The following is a 24,849-nucleotide window of genomic DNA, read 5'->3' as shown; positions in this document are numbered from 1 at the left end:
TAATTTCCTTTCCATAACACCTGATACTACATTTGGCGGCTTTAAGCCTACTTTGTAAACAGCACAGCACATAAGAAACGGCACTTAGCTAGATTTTTAGTTAAAGCTTTGTATTGAACCTTGAAGCATAAAAGGCTATCAGAACAAGAACCTTAGCCCTCTAGACTCTCTATCAATCCAACACCACAGTGGCACAGTGGTGCAGGCAGCAACTTCTTGTGACTTGTGTGCTTTTCAGTCTCTTTGAATTTCTCTGTCAGATATCCTGATTCTTACATTCTTCCTTGAATTGCCGACGTGCAGTGGGCCTGTGGTGCTCCTCCATACCGCGCTTCAGTTTTTTTTTTTTATGAGGAACCACGCTTCACTTAGGCCCAAAATACACACATTGCCGGAAAACCGATCGAATCTGTGATTGGGCTCTACTGCGGTTTTCATGCATATACAACCTAATGCAGGTGATCGTTTCGAAAAGAAAAAGGAAACTAATGCGGCTGGTTTTGCTGCGTATTATCGTCAGCTAATTCAAGTGGGTATTTTTTTAAAGCAGAATGCTATTGGTTTTCGGTAACCAACACGAGACAGAAGATCAGATTCCTGAAGAAATTCCCACTTTCATTATAAAGCGAATTCAACTAAAAAGCTCCTGCACCACCTTTTCGTCCAAGACAACCTCACCTAACAGGCATCACTAAGGCGCACACCTTGCCAGCCCTTCTGCCTCAACGAGATTCAGAGGCGTCCATGTGCCAAAGGTCAGGATCGGCATGATAGCACTTCAATTGCCTGTGCTTTGGTTGCTATAAAAGCTCCACTTTCTTCGCAAGGCAAAAATTGCTATGGGAGTCGGTTATAATGTATGTCCTAACGTACTTAATGGGTTAGTTTGATAGGGCTCCAACCTCATATGGCGAATGCACAACTCACAGAATCCTTGTGGTGAACGTTAGAAAACGAAAAAAAAAAGATGAAGCAGGATACACCATCACAAGGAATGCACAAATCTGAATATATCCTAAGACTGTTCGAATCAGGACGAAGCATACCACTAGGAACGCATCCTCTGGTCAATACCTGTTTTATGATCACAAAGGTAGGAATTACGAACCTGTTAATGGAACAGATTATGGTTGAGATTAAGCTGGAAAACCTGCAACAGTACACCGGGACTAGTGTTTTACCTCAATGAGTCATGCATTCAATGCAAAGAATTGGGTTCGCATCAGTCATCATCCTCATCCTCCTGGTTATAACCGTGGTTGATTTTTTGAGCACGGTACATGTCAGCAACCTACAAAATTTGGACAGTCAGTATTGAGACATTACAAAACATCAACCCATTGAAAAATAGCATGCAGCAGAAAACTTACTTGCTCAGAAGTGGTCGCCTGTTCTGGGCTTTTATCGTCCCGTAATCGCAACAGACGAGGAAATCTCAGGGAGATACCCTAGTTCATTTTGAGCTTTAGTCTTCTCATCATATATGCATAGCACAATCTAGAAAGGGAGGAATAACAATGCCAAATAATACCAACCTTATTTGGATCGACTATACCATTAGCAGCACGATGCACAGGACTTATGCTCAGATCTGCAGCTTTCACCTCCCACACCTGAGAAAAAGACAGCATATAACAGCAACCATTATAGGACAGCATAAACAGTCTCCAAAGAAACCATGAATAAGGTGGAATGAAAATAAATTATTGAGGTTTAATGTGCATATTACCTCTGACGGTTCAAACCACACATCAGGGTCCATTGTGTCAGCAAATCTGTAGTATGCCTGTACAAATGAAAGCATTACTACGGAGGACAACAGAACACAATAACAAATTATCAATAAGAAATTGTCATTCAACAGAAGGGGCGAAGGAATTCATCACCTTTGGTTTTTCTATCACTTTAGTTCGAAGGCTCGAAGAACGTTCTTCAAGCTGTTGCTCAGAAAATCCAGTACCTAAATGCATCAAGATTTAAAGAATGAAGAGAACTCAAAGTAGCAGCTTGAGTTTTTCATTTTTTTTAAAAAAAAAATCTACCTATGTTGCATATTGTTTGGTACTCTTCGTTCTGCTCATCATAGCATGCCAGGAGGAATGATCCAAAGACACCTAATATACATAACAAGGAGTCAAGGACAGAAGAAACATGCATTAGTAGAGGAAAAATTAAAGCAATCGAGCTTTGTAAAATTGCTAAATGAACAGACAGGAACAGTTGTAGGAAGAAATACAAATAGAAATGTTCAAATTTAGTTCACTTTCAGTGTGCAAGATGGAAAAGAACCATGTACCTGTTCGTTTTCCTCTCCCATAAAAGGCAGCAATCGGTACTAAGTCCAAAGAGTCTCCAATGCTGCCCAAAAGAAAAGGAATACACCACTTTTAACGCACAATTAATAATGGTTCTTTATATAGATTTCTACTGAAGTATAGTTCACATGATCCCAGATATTAACAAAAAGTCCAGACAGCTTGATATAAATGATGCATAAGAAATAAATATATTATACGTATCCTGCCCACTATGATTTTCAAGATTTGCATGCTATGAAATGGAAGAAAGAGATGAATCGGCACAACTTGTGATGCACTAACCTATCCATGTAGTCCTTCTTCAGTTTCAACCAATTGTTTGATCGCTTCGCTGGCTCATATGTTGCGTCTTTATCCAATGTCTTGATAATCAACCCTTCACAACTTCAGTAACTGAAAACTTAGTGCAAGGAAAAGATCTTGGAAGAAAAAAAGAGATGGAAGGAGGTAGAGGAGGGGACGGGGGATATCTCCACGACATAATCCATCAATCAGAATATATATATCAATAAATTATGATTAAAGAATGAGATGATAGTTTAAAAGAATGTGTTGCCTAACATCACTATACTGATAGTTCATGTAGCTCCTGCACAGAAAAATTTCTTCACGTTTTATTTTCAGTCCCAAGGTGGATACAGATCGGTAAGCTTTCCTCTTACAACAATAGAATTCTCCATGTGATACTCAAGGAAAAAGTCCAGGCAAAGCTAACAGCCCGTATAGCATATTCTATGCTATAACAAAATGTAAGGACAGTAAGTATTGTTGTTTGATATTGCCTAGAATTAGCCAGAGGCCACATTGAACATGTTAAACGAAAATGGGAGAACACGCAAATTACTGCCTATGAAGCGTTTGGGGAAAAGATGGATAAAAATGGTTATCCCTTGAAGCAAATCTGCAACCACCTTTGTGTTTCATCAATCCCAAAGAAAATGTTTGAGGGCTAGAAAGAATGACTTATAGGATTCTTACTTCAAGTCCAAAAGATTGACTTTGACGGGATACCCTTATAAATCTGCTATTCTTTAAAATTTACTGTAACTTCCATGTTTCCATCTTACTAACTTGCTCCTATATGACAAAATATCATGTGCTTTGTTTTATTTATCTTGCGCCGTAACTTGCTCCTATATAACCTTGAAACCATTGAATTAGTAGAACTAGAAGATATATAATAAGCTGGTCATGTATACACATTTCAGTTACCTGGAGTTGACAGCTGTGTCAAGAAATTTCTGTATCTCCTCCAGGTCATTTGATGTAATTGCAGTTGCCAATTGAAAAACACCTGGTACTTCCTCAAAAGAGTTGTAAAGATGCTGCCAGATATTCAATGCAAAGGAATAATTAGACCTCTGAAGAAAGAATACACGTGTGTGCTGTGTGATTCAATACCACGAGACATTTTATATTTAATAGCTTCAGAGTAGAATACTCCTTTGGTTTTCCGAAGATACATATGTGCCACATATTCTGGATAAAAATAATGCTCCCTCCATCTTTAAGTATACGACATTAAGGGCAAGCTAACTTGTCCTTGACTTCATATATTTAAAAACAAAGGGGGTGATAGTTAATAGGCTCTGCTAAGCTAGCTCAAAATTTTCAAATGAACCATAAATGACTGAAAACTGATCGCAACCACGGGATAGCACAAACAAGGTAATTCAGTAGCAGAACAAAATGATATCGTACATTAAGAGTCTACAGGGCATAGTACAGTACCTCTCGACGAATTTTAAGTTGTTCCTGGAGAAGAGGTTGTCCATTTATGTAAAGAATATCAAAGCCAAAAGTACAGACTGAAACTTTGATGTCATTTATGGTAACACCCTTGCGGGCCCTTGTGCTAAGTATCTGCAGAGGAGAAACAGTCACTAACCCTTACAAGTCACAATAGCAATTGCAAATGTATACAGAACAAGGTTGCCATACTGAAGTGGTTAGTTTACAACATAGAACACCTCTGGTTTACAGCATCCACTGTTGCATGCTCAAATATATATATGATGTTCACATTCTTAAGTAACCCAACTGGAAATTAAGAGATAATGAAATACAAACCTGGAAAGGCAAAATTTTCTGTTTTTCACGATCATAGGCAACAATTTCACAGTCCAAGACAAATGATTTGACTGTAGGCTTCCGGAATCTGCGTTGAGATGCTACGATAAGATGGAAAGGAACTCAAAGTGCAGGAGAAAAACATAAATTTGGCTAGATAGTTCTTAAGCCAGTATAAAAAAGCTTGTATGAGTGGGCGTACATATGACAAACACAAAAGGACATTGCTTCAGATTTAATGAACACATGCAAAATTAACTCAATATCTCCAACATATATAGGAATTCATGACTGACTGGCACTGCCATGTACAAAAATGCCATTGGCTATAGAGCAGAAAAGAACAAAGGTTGACAGAGCCTACCTAAGGTGGTCTTTCATTCAAAAGATGATGAAAAGAATCCCAATCAATACCCCAAAAGGTTATCATTATTCTATTTGTGAAGTTAGGAAACCGTTCAACTATATGCAATCGGATGAAAATTTTATAACATGACCATTGGATCTGCATGTTGCAAATATCAAGCATGGGGATTCTCTAAGGCTATAACTACAATTGCATTTTTTTTTCGTGCTTCTTCAGTTGGAAACTACAGAATTACAACGGTAGGCGAAAATATATGAAATGGTATATACCTAGAAACCGCATCAACAACATCTGGATACTTTCCGGTGTTTCTTTCAGCATTCCGACTATAAATCTCTACTGAACCATCCTCCATGCAATGTATCTAGATTCCAGATTACGACGTGTCAATTGAGATTAACACGGGTCAAAATATAAGAAGGGCTAAACAGTCATGAGGCTTGATAATACCTGAGCCCTTTCACCATCATACTTGTACTCACAAGTATACTCAAGACCCTGAAACTTGTCAATGATCTCCGAGACAGATTTCGTTGCTTTTGCTAACATAGGGCCAACAGGGACACCTATGGAAAATTTGCATGTCTCTGGAAGCTTCCAAACTCCAACTTCAAGTAATGCTGGGACAATTTTATCGTAGATTGGAAGAACTGAATATACTTGTTTAATTATTTTTGCAGCCTTCAAGAATACAATAAGAAACATTAAGTGACCATTCACAATTGGCATTCGTGCAAATCCTTTTGTACAATGTTAGGAGTAAACAGAGGGTTGACTTGTCAACATCAAATCAACAATGCTCAACACATAAGCAACAGAAACTTGGATAAGTTGAGTTATAGGTTTAGTATTATGCACGAGATTGAACTACCTGATGCCCCTATAGGAGGTTTTTTTTAAAAAAAAACATGTTAGTCACAAAAATTTTGTTTGTGTCCATTTTCAAGGAAACAAGGTGGCAACAGTATGTTACTACATTGGTTTTTCTAAATAGCCAGCCCCAAGCATTTACATGCTCAAATTTGCTAAAAAATGATTTATAACAGGGCAAATATTAAGGATGTTGAAGAAACATAAGTAGAACCTTGTGAGTTAAACCAATCCCCAATTTTTTGTTTTTCTAAATAGCTACCCACAAGCATTTACATGCTCAAAATTTGCTAAAAATGATTTATAACAGGGCAAGAATTAAGGATGTTGAAGAAACATAAGTAGAACCTTGTGAGTTAAACCCCTCCCCAAATTGTGAACCTATACTTTGTACATTTATTCGTTGGAAGGAACATGGTTTTGCATTTTTCATTTCATGTGACTTTCCCAATATTGCATAGTTGCATGCTACCACAGCTGTAGAGTTGATTAATAGATTAAAAAACAAACATAGAGCTCATATGCAGGCATTGACATGATTCCACACTGATCCTATCAAATCAACTATAGGACTTATGCGAATAAAAGCCTGAAACAGTAGTCACCTCTTCAAAAGGCGACTGAACTTTTGGCGGCGAAGATTTTTTGTCAGAATATACGGCAGCTTGCCCAAGAGCCATTTGGACAGTTTTCTCTGCCAGCCCGATCCTCATCTTTGACTGCAACAGAAGTAACAATTTCAGGAAGACGTTGAATACACACCATGCGAAGTACACTGAGTGACCATTCCACGATTTACCTGAAGAAGACGTGTGATGTATTGAGGTTCACAGTCAGTAGCAGCAACAAGAAGTCCCTTCATATGGTTTCTTTTTTTATCTTGACTGTCTTTGCCTGACTCCTGGATAAACGAATACTTGTTAAATGATTTCTTAAGTGAAATAGCATGCTAATGTATTATGGAACCAAATTATCCACTCTGGCACTCTAATACCAGGCTCATTACGGTATTGTGATTTTACTTCTGCTAGTGCATGTCTTCATATCACCCATTGTCCAAATAAAAGCAGTTCGATTTCATGTTGAAAAATCCTGCTGGTTTGGTTGGAGTATTCAGCATGAGAAATGGGAGAAACCATATATAACCTTTGCAATTGTCCGAAAAGTGCTGAGCACCCGAGATATTGTCAGTGGTTTTGGCTTAAACATCATCTTCTGCGATGACCTGCTTGCTTTCGCCACAAGCCCCAAATCACCCAATTCCTACAATCGCCAAGAGAAACAACAAATATAATTTATGCCTCCAATTCCATAGAAGTTGAACTGATGATCATATATGCACCCAACTTTGTTACCTTAAGATCCTTCTTAACATGCTCCTCCTTGCGTCCATATGCTTCTGCAAGTGCACGGATGACTGATGCATCCCCAATTCCAAGCTCAATCCCCTCATGAGGTGGTGCAATCCGATTGGCTGAGAGGTATACAGTTGCAAGGAGGTCATCCGGTGTCGTTGCCATCACCGTCCGGAACACATTTGATAGGATTTCAGTAATGACAATCCGGCCACTCTCATTGGAGATGAGATCAAGCGCCCGAGCCAGAAACAGGAACGGCACAGGCTCACCGGGCTTCCAATAGGCAGCAGCCATCGGGTCAAACTCACTGCCTTTCTTCTTCAGCTCTAGGGTGGTATTCTTCTCTTCGGACTTTGGGGAATCTTTGGTTTTGGCTAAATTGGATGGCTGCTTCTTCTCCTCCGCTTGGGAAGCAACTTGGCCTTTAGCCTTGGTTGGCGACGCAGTGTCCGATTTGGCCGCTAGGGTTTTGGACCTCTTCGGCGACGGGGAATCCTCCTTCGCTCCATCCAATTGCGAGGCCGCGGCTGGACCCTTGGACTTCGCCGGCGACGTCGACCTCTTCTTCTCGCCAGCCGCCCCATCAGCCAGCGATTGGGGGGACTTCGCAGGGGACGACGCCCGCTTTGACCTCGCCGGCGAGTGCGGTGGCTTCTCCGCCACCGCCGCGGCCTCCGGCTCGGCCCCCGCGCCGCCGGGCTGCGCCGGGGACTTCCTCGGGGACGGCGCCGCCTTCTTCGCCTTGCCGGCGGCGGCCCGCGCGTTCCCCATCAGCACGTCCGCCACCGTGCGCTTCCCCCCGGCGCCGCCCCCGGGGGCCGACATTCCCGACGCCGCCGCCGCAGCTGGTGCAGGCACCGCGCCGGCCCGCTTCGCCGTCGCGGCCGGCGGCTTCTTCTCCGCGGATTTGGCCGCGGCGGCGGCCGCGGCCGCGCTGTGGCGGGGAGAGGCGGCGGACGCGGAGGAGGAGGAGGCGGCGGCGAAGAGGCGGGGGCGGAGGAAGAAGGGGAGGAGATGCGTAGGCGGGGCGAGGGCTAGGGTTTTAGGCGAGGGGGGCGGGCGGCATCGGAGGAGGAGCGGGGAGGTGGTGGAGGTGGAGGTGGCTCGGAGTCGGAGGAACATGAGGACAGCGAACAGGGGAGGAGGGGGGTTTTAGCCAGGCGGGCGGGCGGACGGGCTGGGTTGGAGGCGGGCGGGCCGCCGGAGGGAGGGCTTCGCGCGGGAGGCGAATTGGTCGGACGGACCGCGGGATGGCGGGAGCCCCAGATTTTGCGCTCTTCTACCCGTGCTGGAAGGAGAACGGAACAAAATATATAGAAGTGTTATAGATTTGATTTGAAAAATTGTGTCCATTGCCGACGTGATTGGTTTTTGGCAAATTCTGTCTATAGCTCTAAAAATAATATCACTTCCTTCTATGACCCTCAAAAATTTAATCTTCCTTATTTAGCCCTATTTGTATATCCCTTCTTTAGCCCAACAATAATTGTGTCCTTTAACTCCCATGAAGAGTAGCTTGTAGCTTTTCATCTCTCTTTTCTCAACTTTTTATGGTGATACAAATGGAGATGAATTTATTTTGCAAAAAAAAACACATGCAGCATTTACGATCTTAAAAATAGAAGTCACCAAAGTAAGCTACTTTTTAAGACTATCTTATTTTTTATAGAACAAAAGTACTATTCAAAATTTGAGAAAAAGTACCTAATATTTCTAAAATAATATGTATTAATTCATCAAATTATTTTATATCATATGCTACTTAAAGAATTTTGAAGTTCTATTAAAAATTATTTTTTGAAAGAAAGTTTAAATTTGTTTTCATTAAAGAACTTCAAAATTTTCCATGTAACATATAGTGCAAAATAATTTTATAAATTAAACATCTCATCTTAGAGATATTAGGAATTTTTTATCAATTTTTTCAACAATTTTGTGCCATAAAAATCGGATAGTCTTCAAAATTAACCTAACTCGGTGAATTTTAATTTTAAGATTGTAAATGGTGCATATATATATATTGGAAAATGATTTATTTACATCAGTTATATCATTGTAAAGAGTTTTATGAATTTTGGAGGTGTGCTTTGGAGATTGTTTTAGTCAAGAATAAAGGGATGAAAAACCATAAGTTACTACTGACCGAGTTGATGGTAGGGTCAAAGAAGGGATAGAAGTCAAAGAATCGGAGAGACTCACCTCATTACGTGTCGCAGTACCACTGAACGCACATGCAGTACCAATAATCTTACTTCGCAGAACTACGGATCCATTTGAGTTGACACGAAAACTCTCGGTTCTGATTCACAATTGGGTGGAAAAGTGGGGGGGACAGAGTCAGGGAGTATGTCTTTCAGTAGCAGCAAAAACCCTCGCCCCATCACTCGTGCCGGCTGACGCCACGGGATCGCAAATTAGGCAAAGCAGAATGCTGAATGCATGCCCTGTGGTTTCTTACGAGAATGATGGAGCTGCACACGCAAGAACATAGCTTCCGCGCGCGTCATGCTCTTTTGCTTGCTTCTACTGTCACGGCCGCCGGGCGACGGCCGACCTTCTCACATGTTCTGCCCCCCTCGGATGTTACACACTAGGAACACCATCAAATCCAAAATCATCGTTTTGACAGCACCCTTGTCCTGGTGATCGACCATCGAGTGTACCGAAAGAGGATCGTAGCGTATCGTACTTAACGAAACAAGGGATCCATCGTGTCGCGGTCCTCAAACGACAAGAGCCACGACCGGCACACGCGGACGGGCTAGCTGTACGCGTGGACACGTGCGTGCGTAGTACCATCGATCCCTCCCGCACGCGCGCCTATTTAAAAACCCTCGAGCCACGGCTAGATCCCATCCAGCAAGCGAAGCCGCCGGAGCACACCTGCACTCCGCAGCAATGGCCGCGCGGGCCGCCAAGCTCGCGTTCCTGGCCGCAGTCCTGCTGCTGCTGGCGCCGCCGCGCGCCGCGGCCCGGCACCACCACCACCGCGAGCCGGAGGACCCGTGCCGCGACGGCGCCGGCGGCTCGGGCCTGCTGCTGCGCCACGGCGGCTCGGGCCACCGCTGCTCGCCCCACAGAGGCGGCCGCGGCGGCGGCACCCGCGCGGTGATGACGGTGAACGGGTTCGAGAAGGGGCAGGAGGGCGGCGGCCCGGCGGCGTGCGGCGGCCGGTACCACAGCAACGGCGACCTGATCGCGGCGCTGTCCACGGGGTGGTTCGCCGGCGGGCGGCGGTGCCACCGGCCGATCCGCATCACGAGCGCGCGCACCGGGCGGTCCGTGGTGGCGAGGGTCGTGGACGAGTGCGACTCCCGGCGCGGCTGCAGGAGCAACGTCGTCGACACGTCCAGGGCCGTCTGGGACGCGCTCGGGCTCGACACCGACGCCGGCGTCGTGCCCGTCACCTGGTCCGACGCCTGATCTGTCGCCGGCGACCGATCGAACAGGCCGGCGCCGGCCGGCCGGCGCGTTCCTGGCAGATCGGGGCGGAGCGGTCTATGTGTGTGGGTTCGCCACTCTCGAGGCGTACGAGGTAGAGTATAGCAGAATAAAACTAGTTGCACACTGGCACTGTCCGTGCGAGGTGCGACCTCATCCTGAAAGGGTCAGCTAGCTGTTGCTGTCAGTAACCCAGTTTGGAAACGTTGGTCTGTTGACGGGGACTAATAATACGTGCAGCCCCCGGACAAGTAGTAGCCAGTAAACTATGGCGATCAAAATTGACAGTGCTGATCAATTCGGAATCTGGGATCTGGTTACGATGCCAATACCAGCATGGTGAAGTTGACAGTGAAAACGGCGATTCAGTAGCTCTGCTGCCGATTTTTTTTTAATAAAATGAATAGGCGATCGCACACAGTCAAATTTTACAGAATTCTCATCTCGTGAGCTGACCACAAATAAAGAATGAAGTACTATGCAAACGAAAACGATAGTAGCGAATCAAAAAAAGCTAGTTCTGCTCCTGATAAGCGCTCGCGCCTGAAAGAACGAGGCAGTTTGTTGAGCTGGGCTGCACTTGTTGACTCAGTACTCAGTAGTTGTGCAGACGCAAAGCAAACGCTTCCATCGGAATAAGAGTAATTCATCCGAAGTAGAGTCGTGCATACAGCAGCAGTTAACGAAACTAAATAAATTTTTATAATTTCAAATGGAGAGAGCATATAATTTGAACCAGTTTGACCGTCCATCGCCAAGCGGACAGTTTGGTTTCCTAGAATGCTAGGAAATGAACACTTTTGACTGCTAATTACGGTGTCAAACAAAATCAGATTTTAAAATCAACTCCAGAACACCTGCACTAGGAACCCTGATGAGTCTAGTGAGGACTTTGACTGCGTGATTAGAGGATGGTTACTGTAGTATCGCTATAGCAAATCATCAATCAATTACCATCATTAGATTCATCGCGAAAAGTTACACCCATCCCTAAAAAAATTTTGCAAATAGATTTTATTTAGTACTCCATGCATGCGAGATTTTTTTTGAGAAATGTACATTCTAGGATCCTAGAATGAAACAAACAGGATCTATGAAAGCAAACTACTGCTGGAGCTCAGTCACCAACACGGCACGCCGACGCGACGCCGACGCCATTTTTCCAACCTGCAGTCACTCGCCGCCCGGGCGACTCCAGCCGGTGAACGTGTTCAGGCGTCGAACCACGTGACGGGGACCTCGCGGTCCTCGCCGACGTTCGTATCGAGCCCGAGCGCCCTCCCACACGGCCGGCGACGAGTCCACGACGTCGCCGCGGGTCGCACTCGTCCACGACCTGGGCCTCCACGGAGCGGCCTGTGCGCGCGCTCGTGATGTGGATCGCCCGGCGGCACCGGTGCCCGCCGCGCGAACCACCCCGTCGACAGCGCCGCGATCAGGTCGCCGTCGTCGGGGAAGCGCCCGTCACACGCCGCCGGGCCGCCGTGGCTCTCACCGCGCCTGAACCGTTCACCGTCATCTCGGCGGCCGCTGCCGCTCGTCGCGACGACGATGACGACGGCATGCCGTGGTGGCTGCCAGTTTGGGGCTGGGGCTGCTTCTTGTCCAGCGTGCCGCCCGGCAGGTCGAGGTCTATTGCGGCATCGGCGGCGCTCGTTATACCGAGCGGGGCCGGCGTACCGTGCCGCCATGCAGCGGCGCACAGAGGGTGGTAACGGATTGTGATCCTAGTGGTCACTTTACCATTCAACTTGGCTTAAAATTTTTAATTTAAAATTGTATAAAATTAGAATCCAATTCTTTTAAAATTCGGTCTTTAGATTATTGGGGCCAAATTTAAAATTCTTTTATCATACAATACCTGAACAGGACTGCGATGGTTGCAATCTTAGCGTTCGCCATTGCTGAGAGCTCGATCGAGGTGCTTAGCAGGAACAGGACGCGCTGCCCATACATGTAACACCCAGGTGTTAATCAACTCTAGTTAAATTTAATCAGGGTCATTAGTTTCGAACTTAAACAACAAATCATAAGATAGCAAAATTTCTTGTCAGCCTGGGCCGGACCGGTCTGACCGGTTAGGGCAACCGGTCTGACCGGTTGAGCCTGTTTCAACCGTTTTGGACCCCACATTATTTAAACCGCTTTCTCTCTCCCTCACCAGTTCACTCGCCCTTACTCAGCTCAGCTCGCCCTCTCCCGAGCTCTCCCCCTTCCCAAGCCCTAAATCCCCAATCTTTCATTTCCATTTGATTTCAAGACCTAGGAAGGATCAAATCGGCGTGAGGAAGCTTCTTCTCCACGATTCCCTATCCAGGGTGCAGTGGATTCAAGTTCTTCGCGGGGCAAGGACTCATCCAAGGTACTCTAGCTTGGGATGGCTCGATCTCTCCTTCTAGGCGATTTTAAGTAATTCCCTCCGATCAAATACATTACAATGTATTCCTGAACTAGTTCCTAGAAGGGTTTTAGAATTGGTGGGCGGATTTCACTGCGACATGGATTCTAACTTCTGGCCTGGGTAGGACCGGTCTGACCGGTCGGTGGGACTGGTCTGACCGGTAGCTTGGTTGGGTTACATGGGACCGATCAAACAGGTCGGGTGTACCGGTCTGACCGGTGTGACAATGGCTGAGAAGGGTTAATAAGGGGTGGTTAGTGCAAATAGATGAAAACTATCTCGGGTATTGGTTACTTATAATTTTTGTAAATTATGTCTGCATTCCTCATGTCATATGCATGTGCATACGTGTAGCAGCCGCGGCTGAGGAGATTGTATACGAGGTGATTGCGGAGCCACAGGAGCCGCAGGGGCAAGCCCTGCAGCAGGAGATTCGTGGGGGAGTTGGCCCAAGGCCCAGCTGACCCTAGTGCTGAGCAGCAGACTCAAGGCAAGCCCCGGTGCACAACCTATTATTTTAAATTATAACTAACTATATATCTTTATTACTTGTACATTACGTTTCAGGAGTTGTTTGGAACCCTAATTGAATGATCCATAGGTTTTCTTGAGTTACACTAGTATGTATAGGACGATAGAAATGCTATGCATAATGGTTCTCAGTAGAAGTCGAGTGATTTCTTGCCACTCGCGAGATATATGATGTTTAGAAATCGAGTAATTTCCGGTTACTCGCGAGATATAGGATATATTTATATTCCAGTACATGAGTTGTAGAATTTGATATGGAATGAATGGAGAATTGAGACCGTACGGGAAATGATGAGGACATATAGGTATGGCAGCAGGACAGGGTTCCTGGGTGTCTTAGTCCCGTCCGCGTCGATTGAGCATCGTACTGTTGTTGGCCCTGTTGATCATGTTTGAATTGTACTAACCGCATGTCGGGAGTAGGAGGTAGTCGAAACCGGTAAGCCTAGTACTGCCTTACTTCGAAAGTACAGGACTCCATCTCACCTCCTGGGGTAGTTGAGTGGTCGCGGATAAATGGGGATGCATGTATTACTTTTGGTGGTCTCACATTGAGCTCGGCTGACCATATGATGGTGGAGCGGTTCTGTAGTTCGAGGCGGGGAGGGGAAGAGTTGGTGCGCGTGGTCTGATTATGCGTGCCGTGTTGGTTAGGTCCACCTTGCAAGATTAAAACGAATCGATTTGCCGTCAGTCGCTCTCGGATATGAGCACCTTGATCACTGCGTCACATCGTAGTGTTATGATGGAATGATAATTAGATATGTGATGATGAATATATTGAATTATTATTTATTGCTCCACCATGTTTGCTATAGTTGGTATGCAAATATTAGATTATACTTCATCTGTACATAGAACCTAGAGCTAAAATAATAAAAATAAGGAATTACTTTAGTCGCGTTTTCTACAAATAAACCACCAGCCAAATGTCTTGCATGTCTAGATATATAGGCTAAGTATACCCAATAGTCGGGTAAGTCTTGCTGAGTATTAGTTGCTCAGGGTTTGTTGCCACCAAATTTTTACAGAACACCTAGACGTCGACTTCTGTTCCTGTTGCGTCAAGTTCATCTGCCGGGACGCAGAGAGATGGGAGGTCATTGGACCGGATAGCTAGACTAGGGTGTCGCGGGGTGCGCATGGGCTGGTTGAATGTGCACCAGGTTTGTTTTGTTGGACCGGTTTGACCGGTCTGCTGTGCCGGTCTGACTTGTAGTCGCGCAAGAGGGCTCATGTAGGCCGGTCTGACCGGTTGGGAGAACCGGTCTGACCGGTTGTGCAGAGGCAGAACTCTAGTGTAGTTGTATGTTCTTTTCTATTTGAATTTGACTACTCTATTGTAAAGTTTGTAAATTAGTTTAATTTATGTAAGCTATATGTGTATTTGAACTCGAATTGTAAAACTCTTGTTTATCGGTTGTCGCCTCTTTATATTTTCAAATAGTTGTCGTACTTGTACTATCTGCGCCCGTTTTTACGTGGGACTACCGATGTTGTTTCGATCGGACCGTGGGTTGAAAAAGAGTCGTCAAATTAAGCTATTAAGCTAATATACTCGATGTATTCAAATGACGGTTATTAAATTTAATTTAGAGTTTTAATTTGATGCTTCCGTCACAATACATTCGCTCCAGGGTTGCTTTTTATATTGGGTGTCCACTTAGCTGCCTCCAGTGGATTGATTTTCTCGAGATCGTTGAGCTCGATAAGGTTAATGCCCCCAGCTGCGACGACGAGTTCGTCGTCGTAACAGCGATGCTAGCTTAGCTACTGTAATTCAGTTCTGTGTATGCGATGGCACGTGTCAGCTTCGATGTTACCACACGCGCGGTGATACCTGAGCAAGCCGCCGTTTCTTGGAAGCTGAAGCGGGAAGCCTCCAGACGTTTCCGCGTGGACATCATCCACCTCCGGGGGCTGATCAACCGATGATCCTACTACCACGTCCAGACGTTTGACACCTCTGAAGTCTGAAAACAGGATAACAAGAGTATGATTTCCCCACTTGCAGGGCTTCGACAGGTGGTGATTATTGAACTATAATACTTAGTCATTGTTATCCGGTTAACAAGAGAGAGTTGCGTTGGTTTGTTTGGACTTAGTCAATTGGTTACGTAGAGTTCTTAAGCAACTGTGTAGATTTATATTTTTCGCGATCGTGTCTGAGCACGTTTTTCATTAAAAAGATAGAAAAATTGTGTAGATTTATACACTACTATAAACTGAATTTGCCTTAATTTTCTTGACAACTGAAATGAAATTGCCAAAAAAAATATAGTTTCGTTTGATATAATACTTAAATTTCAACTTGCTAAGTTCAGTTAAACATAATTTTATGGTTTTTACGTGTCTTCGTGACGGTTGGTAATGGTAGCCAAGGAATCACAAATTCTTTGGCATGTGAGGGAAGTTAATGAAACAGTCAAGGAAACTAAGTTCCTTGGTGGCTACTGACAGTAAAGAAGTCTAAATCTAATTTGCTTGGTGGTTTGGCGATTTAACTGTTACCATAATTTTTCTTGGCGGTCAAACTGACAAGTAAATTATTCTCGGTGGTCAGCCACCAAGTTAATTAAATTTTCTTGGCATTCTATTCTTGGTACATTTGTTTGGCAGTCGGCCGTCAAAGACCATTTTTTGACGGTTCTAGTAGTTTTCTTAGCAATTTTTGACTGCCAAAGACAATTTCTGTTCAGGATATTATACCTTATTAGGGATATAGGATTGTCGTTGATCATCTAAAATAGATGGACGTGTACCGTCTGATGATGATTCGACAATACAGCCATGTCTTACACCTCCCAGCTTTTTCTCTATCAAACGAAGTTTGTTTTTGCCTTAGTGTACTGGGTAGGGCTAAAGCCTAACAAGCTTCTTCACTCCAATCCACACCTCTATCTACCGTCTCAAGCAGCAAACCCTACTAGATCTACACTTGCAGTCCGGCGCGGCGCTAATGAACGCACGTTGCGTCTCTTTTGCCCCAACACCGCCCAACTGTTGGATCTCCACCGTTCATTGCCAAGCGTTCCTGCCGCACTCCAGGAGTGCGGGGCTACCCTCGGCATGGTCCTTGATCTTGCTATCGACTTATAGAAATAGAAAAATCAGTCAACTTAATCGACGCTCTCTTTCGTTGCTCTTTGGGTGTATGTGCACTTGCTTTGCACCACTTATATGTTGATCCGATGATCAGATTAAAGTTTTTATAGTTTGCACGGAAAAGTTGGTTTGCACCTAATACGTTTCATGTTCTAATATACTTCAGTACTTTTTCAGTATTTTTTTAGTTTGTTTCCTTTGCCTTTAGCTACCACATTACCGGCCGACTGCATGCTGGACCTGACAGGACTGGTGGCGAGCTCCTTGTTATTGTTAGACTTTGTAATAGAGGATCATTAACTCGACACCACCTTATCTCTCTATCCTCAGATCTGTGGTATCCTGACTGGGTGTTATCTTCTCTGAGTATGTTACCCTACATTTTTTTTCCAACGGGGTAGAGCCCTAATTCAACAAAATTCGCATAAGTTTAGGTAGCGTTTTCTAGGTACAGAGAAAGCTCCTCTATCACCTAGTACAGAGGATTGAGGATGAGCGGAAGGGAAACACTCCACAGAAAAGACACACCCACTGCCAGGTCAGAGGAGTTAAATAGACATAGCGGCAGCTAACATCAACTGGTAACCCAAGTTTAACCCCGCCCCCCCCCCCCACCCCCGCCTTTTACTTTTTTTTTGTTTTGTTTTTGGGCAGCACCTCCCCCAGCAAGCAATGGGCTGTGGGAGGAGAAAGAAGGTGGTCTGCTACTTTTGTTGCGTATTTTTTAGAGCAGATGAGGGGGTGCTTCGCTTCTAAAAATGTCAAAAATGGGTCTTTTACTTCAGTAGCCCCGCTCCCTTTATAGGAGCGGGTTACATTTTGACTCTCCCCTTAAAAATTCGAGATGTTCATATAGATTGTTTTTGTAGTGACCGCCATGAGCGGATCCAAATAGAACCTAGGGCCTAGGGGCACATACCCCACTCTTATTTTGAGTTTTAGTGGACTTAGTGTTATTTCGAGGAGATAACGAAGGTTGGTGTGCACTATCAAAACCTTGCTCAACAATATCGGGTTTTTTAAAGACAGGTGCCTCCTCGGCGCACCTGAGTGTTTTGCGGGTACGGCGTCGTTTGTAGCGTTCCACGCTATCTTCCTTTGCTGCTGTCGTCGCTCAAAGAAAAAAATAGGGGACAGTCAAGGTCATGTTTCTACACTGTGCACTTGGGACAGAGCTGAGTCAAGCAGCGGCTGGTGGACCATACAGTGGTATTGGTCCATTGTCAGTGGCTCAATAAATAGAAGTGAGATGTGTGCAGGAGAGGTGCTTGTCACTTGGTCAGCTAGGATGGGGGAGCAGTAGCTGCACGACACGGCTGCTATTCGTCCGCATGCTGATCCTTTACCTCCTTGCAATCACTGAAAGGTGGGACTTGTAGGAGCCTAGCCCCACAAACAGAGATAGAAGCGGTACCAGATGCAGTACGGCTTGCTCTTCCTCCAGTATTGGCTCCTCAACTCACATCCCACATCCAGAAAGCGGTCAGGCTAGGCTGGCCAGCTAGGGGAGCAGCAGAATTTCTGGTGACTTCACTAACCAGTGGACCATAAATTTAGTGGCCCAACCATCAGTCGCGTTGGGTGGAGGAGCAAGAGTGATTGATGGCTGGGCCAAAGAAGGGTGGTGGGCACTGCTTTCTGGGTGTGTTTAGATCACTTTTTATTTTGCATTTTGCGTTTTTAAAAAGAGGTCTTCAGTATTTAAGGTATTAAATGTAGATTAATTATAAAACTAATTACAGATCTCGTCTGTAAACTACGAGACAAATCTAATGAGCCTAATTAATTCATCATTAGAGCATGTTTACTGTAGTATTACTGTAGCAATTTAGTGTCTAATCACATTATAATTAGGTTCATTAGATTCGTCTCGCCATTTGTGTAATGCGATTTATTTTTGACTATATTTAGTATACTATGCAAAGAATTTATAAAAAATTTTACATTTTGCGTTTTGAGATCTAAACAAGACCCCTATTGTTTCCGTGGCTCGGTCCCTCTACCTCTGCCTCGCTGAAAAGTGAGTCTCAAAAATGCATGGCCACCAGTTAGAGATAGAGTTTCTCCTCGAACATGTGTCTACGAGAAAAAAAAAGAGAAGCCTATCAGCCTTGTTTAGTTCTCTCCAAAAAAATTTACACCCTATCACATCAAAGAGGATCTTCCTATTTAGGAGTATTAAATAAAATTCTTTTACAAAATCTTTTACGCATATGAGTTGTCGGTATCCTGTAGCAGGGATACCCACTTCTACCGCAGCAGGGCAGGACTCGCGTAGTCATCCATAACTACGCCCTAAGAGGCGGAGCAACCGGGCCCCAGGGGGTCAGGCTCTTACCTCACCGGGCCAACGGCCCTGGACCCGTTCCCCGCTCTGAGGAGGGGAAGCTCCGCTCCAACAGCCGAGGGCTCGGACAGCATAGGGGTCCGAGACCTCCCTGCATCCGTCCGGACCTCCCACGCGCGTAGAACCAATATACCGCCGGGGCGGGGTCCGGGGGCGCCACGTGTCCCGCAGGTGCAGGCGCGGGCGCGAGTCTTCCGCTGGAAGACTCGCCCACCCACCGCATTCAATGCGGGTGGTTGAGGCGTGCTCTACCGCCGCAGCAAAAGGGTAGCTGCCCGTTTGCCGCATTAAATGGATACGACGGCACGGCACCTTTTCATCATACCGCCTACGCCGCAAGCTACACGGCCCGTTAAGCTACGCGGCAGGCAAAGCTACGCCCTGACGCTGTTTCGACAAGACAGGCATGGCTATGCCGGACGGAAGATTCCCACGAGTAAGGAAATCCAGGAATGAGATCTCCGACGCCTGCAACGCCATAATGTCTGTACAGTATGTTATTTTATACTACATCGTTGGGCCCACCTGTCGGGGACCCAACGGCCATGTACGCACCTCTCTTGAGATATAAAAGGGAGGCGCTTGCTGCACACTCTAGATTTTCTAAGACTCTCGAAGGCCAGGAAAATGGCAGACACAACACAAGCTCGGATTCACTCCGAACAATCCCGTTCTCAACCTCTTTAGAGTGCAAGCAATACAACACACAGTGGACGTAGGGTATTACGCTCCGGCGGCCCGAACCACTCTAAACCTGTTGTGTTCATCGTGTTCTTCTACCGAGATTGAGCTAATCCTAGCTAACCCCCGAGTACTCACTCTCTGGGTTTAGGCGGGTGCACTACGCCAGCCGGCTGTTAGTTTGCACACCACGACATTTGGCGCGCCAGGTAGGGGGACTTTAGCTAGTTTTAGTTCATCTCTTGCTCATCTCCATGGTTCGGGTGGTTGAGCACTCCCACCACGACGACAACGTGGAGATGACGGAGGGTGTGGCGTCATCCACGCCACACGCCTCTCGCCTTCCTGTGCCAGAGGCAACCGTGCCCGTGGAGATGCCACCGTCGGCAGCGGCGCGCGCTGCACGTATTCAAGAGTTAGGGTGCCCGTCAAGGGTCCCCTCACAAGTTGCGAGTGGTGGAGCACTGGCGGCAGCTAGGGAGTTGCTTCGCAACCCTCCGGCTGCTGCAGCCTCGCCAGACGCCCTGAGGCAATGGCGGGACGACATTGACTGTCTCCTCCATCTGGCTCAGGCCTCTCCCAGTTCTGTAAGGACTGGGCAACGACCTCCGCCTGGCGATGCAGTGGTACCCTACCACCGGCGCCAGGGCGGTGCGTCGGCGTCCATGCGCTCCCCCACGGTGAGGGGTGTGCGAACAGAAGACCTGCGGGTGGAGCTCAACCGCAGGCGCGCGGGTGAGTATGCCCACATCTCTGTGGAAAGGGCGCAAGAACGCCGCCTCAACATCGAGGGCCGCAACCTCAACGCCGACTTGGATGCAGCGGCACCCAAGCCTCCGGGAAACGCCCGAATACAGGAGGGCACCCCGGTGGCTGGGGTGGGTTGCGCTGCGCTGGCGGATCACCTCCGCGCGGTGGCATGGCCGTTCAAGTTCCGCCCGCACCTGCCGGAGAAGTACGACGGTACCACTAATCCGTCAGAATTCCTGCAGGTGTACATTACCGCCATCACAGCAGCTGATGGCAACGACACTGTCATGGTGAGCTACTTTCATGTAACCATGACTGGGCCAACCCGGACTTGGCTCATGAACCTCACTCCTAGGACGATTCAGTCCTGGGAGGAGCTCTGTGCGAGGTTCACTGCGAACTTCGCCAGTGCGCACCAGCAGCATGGTGTGGAAGCTCACCTCCACGCCGTGAGGCAGAAACTTGGAGAGACGCTCCGGGCATTCATCTCGCGCTTCACCAAGGTACGGGGTACCATTCCTCGTATCTCTGATGCATCTATCATTACTGCTTTCCGTCAGGGGGTACGTGATGAGAAGATGCTCGAGAAACTGGTGACGCACAAGGTGGAAAGCATTACCACGCTTTTCTCCCTGGCTGACAAGTGTGCCAGGGCCGCTGAGGGCCGCGCATGGCACTCAGCCCCCAAAGACGGAGACGCCAAGGCTGGTGGCTCCAGAGCTACCAGCCAGGGCGGTGGCAAGAAAAAGAAAAACAAGAACCGGGGGCGCGGGGAGCCACAAGCCGGCGGTCCAGTTGCTGCAGCAGCGGCACCAGCTGCTGCGGCAGCGGCTGGGGGCCAGAATGCGCATGGCAAGCGTTCGCGCCCGCAAGGTGGCAACGGAGGTTCATGCCCAGTTCATCCCACCGCTTGCCACAGCGCCGCTGACTACCGCGAGATCCAGAAACTCGCGAAGCAGGTCAGTGGGCAGCGTGAGCAGGCCTCCAAGGATGGCTCACCCCCTTCTCGCCAGCTGTCTGGCAAGGAGAAAGCCTCCGATAGTGAGGCCGCTGCCGGGGAAAAGGAGCTGGGGTACCAATCCCCCGCTCGGGAGCTGAAGGGCGTTTACAGCCACAACAACTCTGACTCTGACAACGAGTTGCACCACAAGAAGCTGTACGTAATGTACGGTGGAAGTTGGGAGCTTGTCTCCCGGCGGGACGTGAAGACCCTTCGCTGAGAGGTCCTTTCGGCGAAGCCGGGGATCCCGAAGGTGGTGCCACACCATAGGTGGAGGAACACCACCATCTCCTTCGGGCCATCTGACTGCCTGGAGAACATGGTCGGGGCTGGTGTACTACCTCTAGTCACCGCCCCTGTCATAGCCAACATCAGGCTCTATCACCTGCTGATTGACGGTGGGGCTGGCCTCAACGCCATCAGCTATGCAGCTGTTGTCGGTCAAAACCCACCGGCGAGCAGCGACAGGCAACACGAAGAGCCGGGAGGTCGCCAGGGCACTGGCAGGCACTGCTCCCTCGTCGACGGCATGCAATTCTGTCACGCGCCCGGAAGTTCTGTGGAAAGCCGGGCGTGCCACCTGACCTATACCCGATCTGGAGGGTGCAAATGTGCTCCAAACAGTTTCCTGCGTACAAAGACATGTGTAAACATAAGTCCGAGCCATGGTCGGCTCCCCGGGACGGCTCTTGCATCGGCTTTAAAGAGACGATCGAGTCCCGGTGTCAGATTGGATCTGCACCTATCCAGATATTGATGAATAAAGTAAATATCTGTAAAGCTGCTTCAATTAAATCTAGTCAATCTAATCCACGATGGTAAAAGCTTCACTGCTAGATCGGAACATCCTACACGTGACTGGGCCTAATGAATGTAACAGATAACTAAACCAAAACCCAAAACAGAGGCCTAAGAACTAGCAAGAGCCGATTCCTGGAACAATCCCTATTAAGTCTAAGATAAAACATCTAGTATGCACCGGATCATCCAACCCGTTTGCAAGGCCTAATCTAACAGATATTACGCCAACTCTTAGAGATAAGAGCAAACCATAACAGATTAGATCTACTAGACATAAAAGAAGCAGGACGTTGTCTCTATGCAACTAATTCTATGCGGCAAGAACTAGCATAAGATTAAAACATGACTGCACAGAGACAATATGATATTCGTAGATGATAAGCAACGAAGCACAACAGATCCACCAAAAGCCATGCTACGAACATCAGGATAACTAGTATTACTCGCCATCAAAAACGCTTCAGTACGAGTAATACCAAGGTAAAAGCAAGAACAACGCTGCCCTGATCGCGAGAAGCGATCAGGGCAGCACGGCGCTTACTTGGATGAAACCCTAGGATTAGGGGCGGCGATGCGCCAAGATTGTTGTTTGCGAGACATGATGACGTTCTTTTCATGAATAACATAGGGTACATATTTATAGTCCGGAGACTTGGGAAACAATCTAAACTAATCTTGCCCCGATCGGACTCTATCTCTAATCTTAAACTAAATCTAAGGATACAAGGCCCATGTGGCCCAAATACTCACGCAAGAGCCGATTTACAAGCCTTCTTAATTGTAACACCCTAACTTAATTTTCCTAGTTAATAATAAAATTAATTGGTTTTATTTAATTTTCTAGGATTTAATTGGCTTAGTTTGCATTTAATCTACTTTTGTTGCATAAGTAATTAAAAATTATTTTAGGGTCAACATGTTTGTGCATCATGCTGGAGCATTGTTTTAATTGTTTGAGTGCTAGAGTGAATTCAAATTTATTTGAATTCTTTTGGCTTGAATTGAGTTAGAAATAGAATAGAAGGAGTATGAGAAGAAACCCAAACCAACCCAAAACCCAGCTAGCAGCCCAGCCCGGCCTGCTCTTTCCTCTGGCCCAAAACCCAAACCTAAGATCCAGCCCAGTCCCAAAACCCCGGCCCGATCAAACCACTGCGCGGCCCAGCTCACCTCCTCTCCACGTCGCCCCGCTTGGCCCAGTCACGCAGCGCGATCCCTCTCCCCGCTCTTGCCTCTGACGAGCTGGCTCAGCCAGGCCATGCCCCGCGCCCCCATCTCTTTGGGCCCGCCTGCCAGCGCCCCAAACCCGCGCGGCCCACTTCCTCACCCCGCTTCAGCCCAGCCCGCTCCCTATCCTTCCCTCAGCCCGCGTTCTCTCTCTTTTCCCTGGACCCGCTTTCTCCGCGCTCGGCCCGTTCCGCTCGCGCGCGCATGGCTCAGCCCACTTCACCGCGCCCTCTCAGCCGCTCGCGCGCAGCCCGCTCACCCCCCCAGCGCTTCGCCCCTCACTCTCTCACTGCGCCCCTGGGCCCGCCTGTCAGCCGCTCCGCACTCGCTCAACCCCGCTCCGCGGAGAGCCTGCCCGCTGACCGGATGACCCCACCGGTCATCCCCTTCCCCGCGTCCTCCGCTCGCACAACCACCGCTCTCTTCACGCCGAGATCTCCGGCAGCTTCCATCTGGGGCACGCCTCCCCAAGATCACTAGGCCGCATTATAAACGGCGCCCCGCACCCTGGAAACCCATCTTCGCCTCTACAGCGCCGCCCGAACCCTAGCCGTCACGCCGCCCAGCTCCGCCGAGCAGAACACTGCGCCGCCGTGGCTTTGCCTCCCCGCCGCCTCACAGTCTCCCCTCTCTGACCAGCGCTCTCGCTCCGCCGAGCGGCCATACATCGAGCACTGCCGGATCCAAGCACCGGGGGGGCCCTGTGCGGTCGATCCCCGCGCGTCGCCGCCGTGGCCGAGCTCGGGACTCGCCGCTCCGCCACGAACCGCTACTCCGCAGCCTCTCTCCTACACCTGCACGCTCCGTGGTCTACACACCGTGGTATGGAACGCTCCAGCGCCCTTCCCCCTCTGTTCTTTCCCTTGTATCGCGCTTAAGGGCTGACCGGAGTAGCTACGCCCTGCTCCGCCGATTGCTGGCCGCTCCGCCGCGCTAGACCCCTGTGCTGAGCTCGCAGTAGTGTTCTCAAGGCTGCGCACATCACTCAGGATCCAAAATCAAGTCGAATAGAGCCCCGGGTCGCCGAATTTCATCACGCCGGCGAGTCCTCTGCCACGCTCCGCCGCGAAAACAGGTCGACGGCGACCCGTGCCCCTGCCCAGCACCCCGTTGGCTCCCGATCGTCGGATCTAGCATGGACGCACGAGATTAGATCGCGGAGCGTTACTCTCTCAGCCGCCGGATCGTGATCCAACGGATCAGATCCGTGCGTACCGCTTCAGCCTGGACCTTTTGCTAAAGAGCCCCTGAAGTTTTCCAAAATAAACCCGCGCTCCTTTTTAGTTCAAAAGAAATTCCAGTTAAGTCCAGATTTTATCGTTTTGGCCCCTGAGTTTTTCCCTATTAGAAACCGCCGTCCAGGCCTGCCATTTTTGCGAGTTAGACCCCAGAACTACCCTTTAATTACGTCTAGGCCCTCGGTTTTAGCAGAAAAGTCCCTGGAGCCCTGTTTTTATTACAAATAAGCCCCTAGGACTTGTTTTTAGCCTAGAATACGCGTTTTAGCTCCGTTTTTAGCGTTCTTTATGTCCACGCGATCGTTGTAACGCGTAGAATAGTTCTAGAGTAGTTTTGTGCACTG

The 24,849-nt window shown here is 47.7% G+C and overlaps 2 protein-coding genes across 3 annotated transcripts; one reads left to right on the top strand and one right to left on the bottom strand.

The window, feature by feature from the left end:
• Window positions 1-598: 598 nt before the first annotated feature.
• On the bottom strand, window positions 599-8,120 carry LOC120650687 (DNA ligase 1-like). Of its 2 annotated transcripts, none has more exons than XM_039927897.1 (18): window positions 6,981-8,120; window positions 6,772-6,888; window positions 6,425-6,526; window positions 6,231-6,344; window positions 5,206-5,436; window positions 5,025-5,119; window positions 4,389-4,476; window positions 4,050-4,181; window positions 3,531-3,643; window positions 2,601-2,702; window positions 2,297-2,358; window positions 2,043-2,114; window positions 1,887-1,960; window positions 1,730-1,786; window positions 1,536-1,613; window positions 1,371-1,448; window positions 1,182-1,291; window positions 599-1,074 (listed from the first exon to the last, which is right to left on the bottom strand). In XM_039927897.1, the coding sequence occupies exons 1-17, from the start codon at window positions 8,103-8,105 to the stop codon at window positions 1,223-1,225; spliced, it is 2,709 nt and encodes a 902-aa protein (XP_039783831.1). In that variant the 5' UTR covers window positions 8,106-8,120; the 3' UTR covers window positions 599-1,074; window positions 1,182-1,222. The 2 variants fall into 2 exon arrangements, with proteins under 2 accessions (XP_039783831.1, XP_039783832.1); XM_039927898.1 differs by having other exon boundaries at window positions 843-1,108.
• Window positions 8,121-9,881: 1,761 nt separating this feature from the next.
• Window positions 9,882-10,406, top strand: LOC120647810 (putative ripening-related protein 6). The gene is made up of 2 exons (XM_039924645.1): window positions 9,882-9,943; window positions 10,064-10,406. Exons 1-2 carry the CDS (start codon window positions 9,882-9,884, stop codon window positions 10,404-10,406), a joined length of 405 nt encoding a protein of 134 aa, XP_039780579.1.
• Window positions 10,407-24,849: the final 14,443 nt, after the last annotated feature.

This window comes from Panicum virgatum, chromosome 9K, assembly GCF_016808335.1.
Source record: "Panicum virgatum strain AP13 chromosome 9K, P.virgatum_v5, whole genome shotgun sequence".
In the NCBI taxonomy this organism is placed as follows: domain Eukaryota; kingdom Viridiplantae; phylum Streptophyta; class Magnoliopsida; order Poales; family Poaceae; genus Panicum; species Panicum virgatum.
This window is presented reverse-complemented; position numbering and strand designations above follow the sequence as displayed.

Coding starts and splice junctions, on each gene's coding strand:
- LOC120650687 (XM_039927897.1), bottom strand. CDS start 8,105: ATGTTCCTCCGACTCCGAGCCACCTCCACCTCCACCACCTCCCCGCTC. Junction 2,703..3,530: donor GACACAGCTGTCAACTCCAG/GTAACTGAAATG, acceptor CAGTTACTGAAG/TTGTGAAGGGTTGATTATCA. Junction 1,961..2,042: donor CCAAACAATATGCAACATAG/GTAGATTTTTTT, acceptor TGATGCATTTAG/GTACTGGATTTTCTGAGCAA.
- LOC120647810 (XM_039924645.1), top strand. CDS start 9,882: ATGGCCGCGCGGGCCGCCAAGCTCGCGTTCCTGGCCGCAGTCCTGCTG. Junction 9,944..10,063: donor CTGCTGCTGCTGGCGCCGCC/GCGCGCCGCGGC, acceptor CTCGCCCCACAG/AGGCGGCCGCGGCGGCGGCA.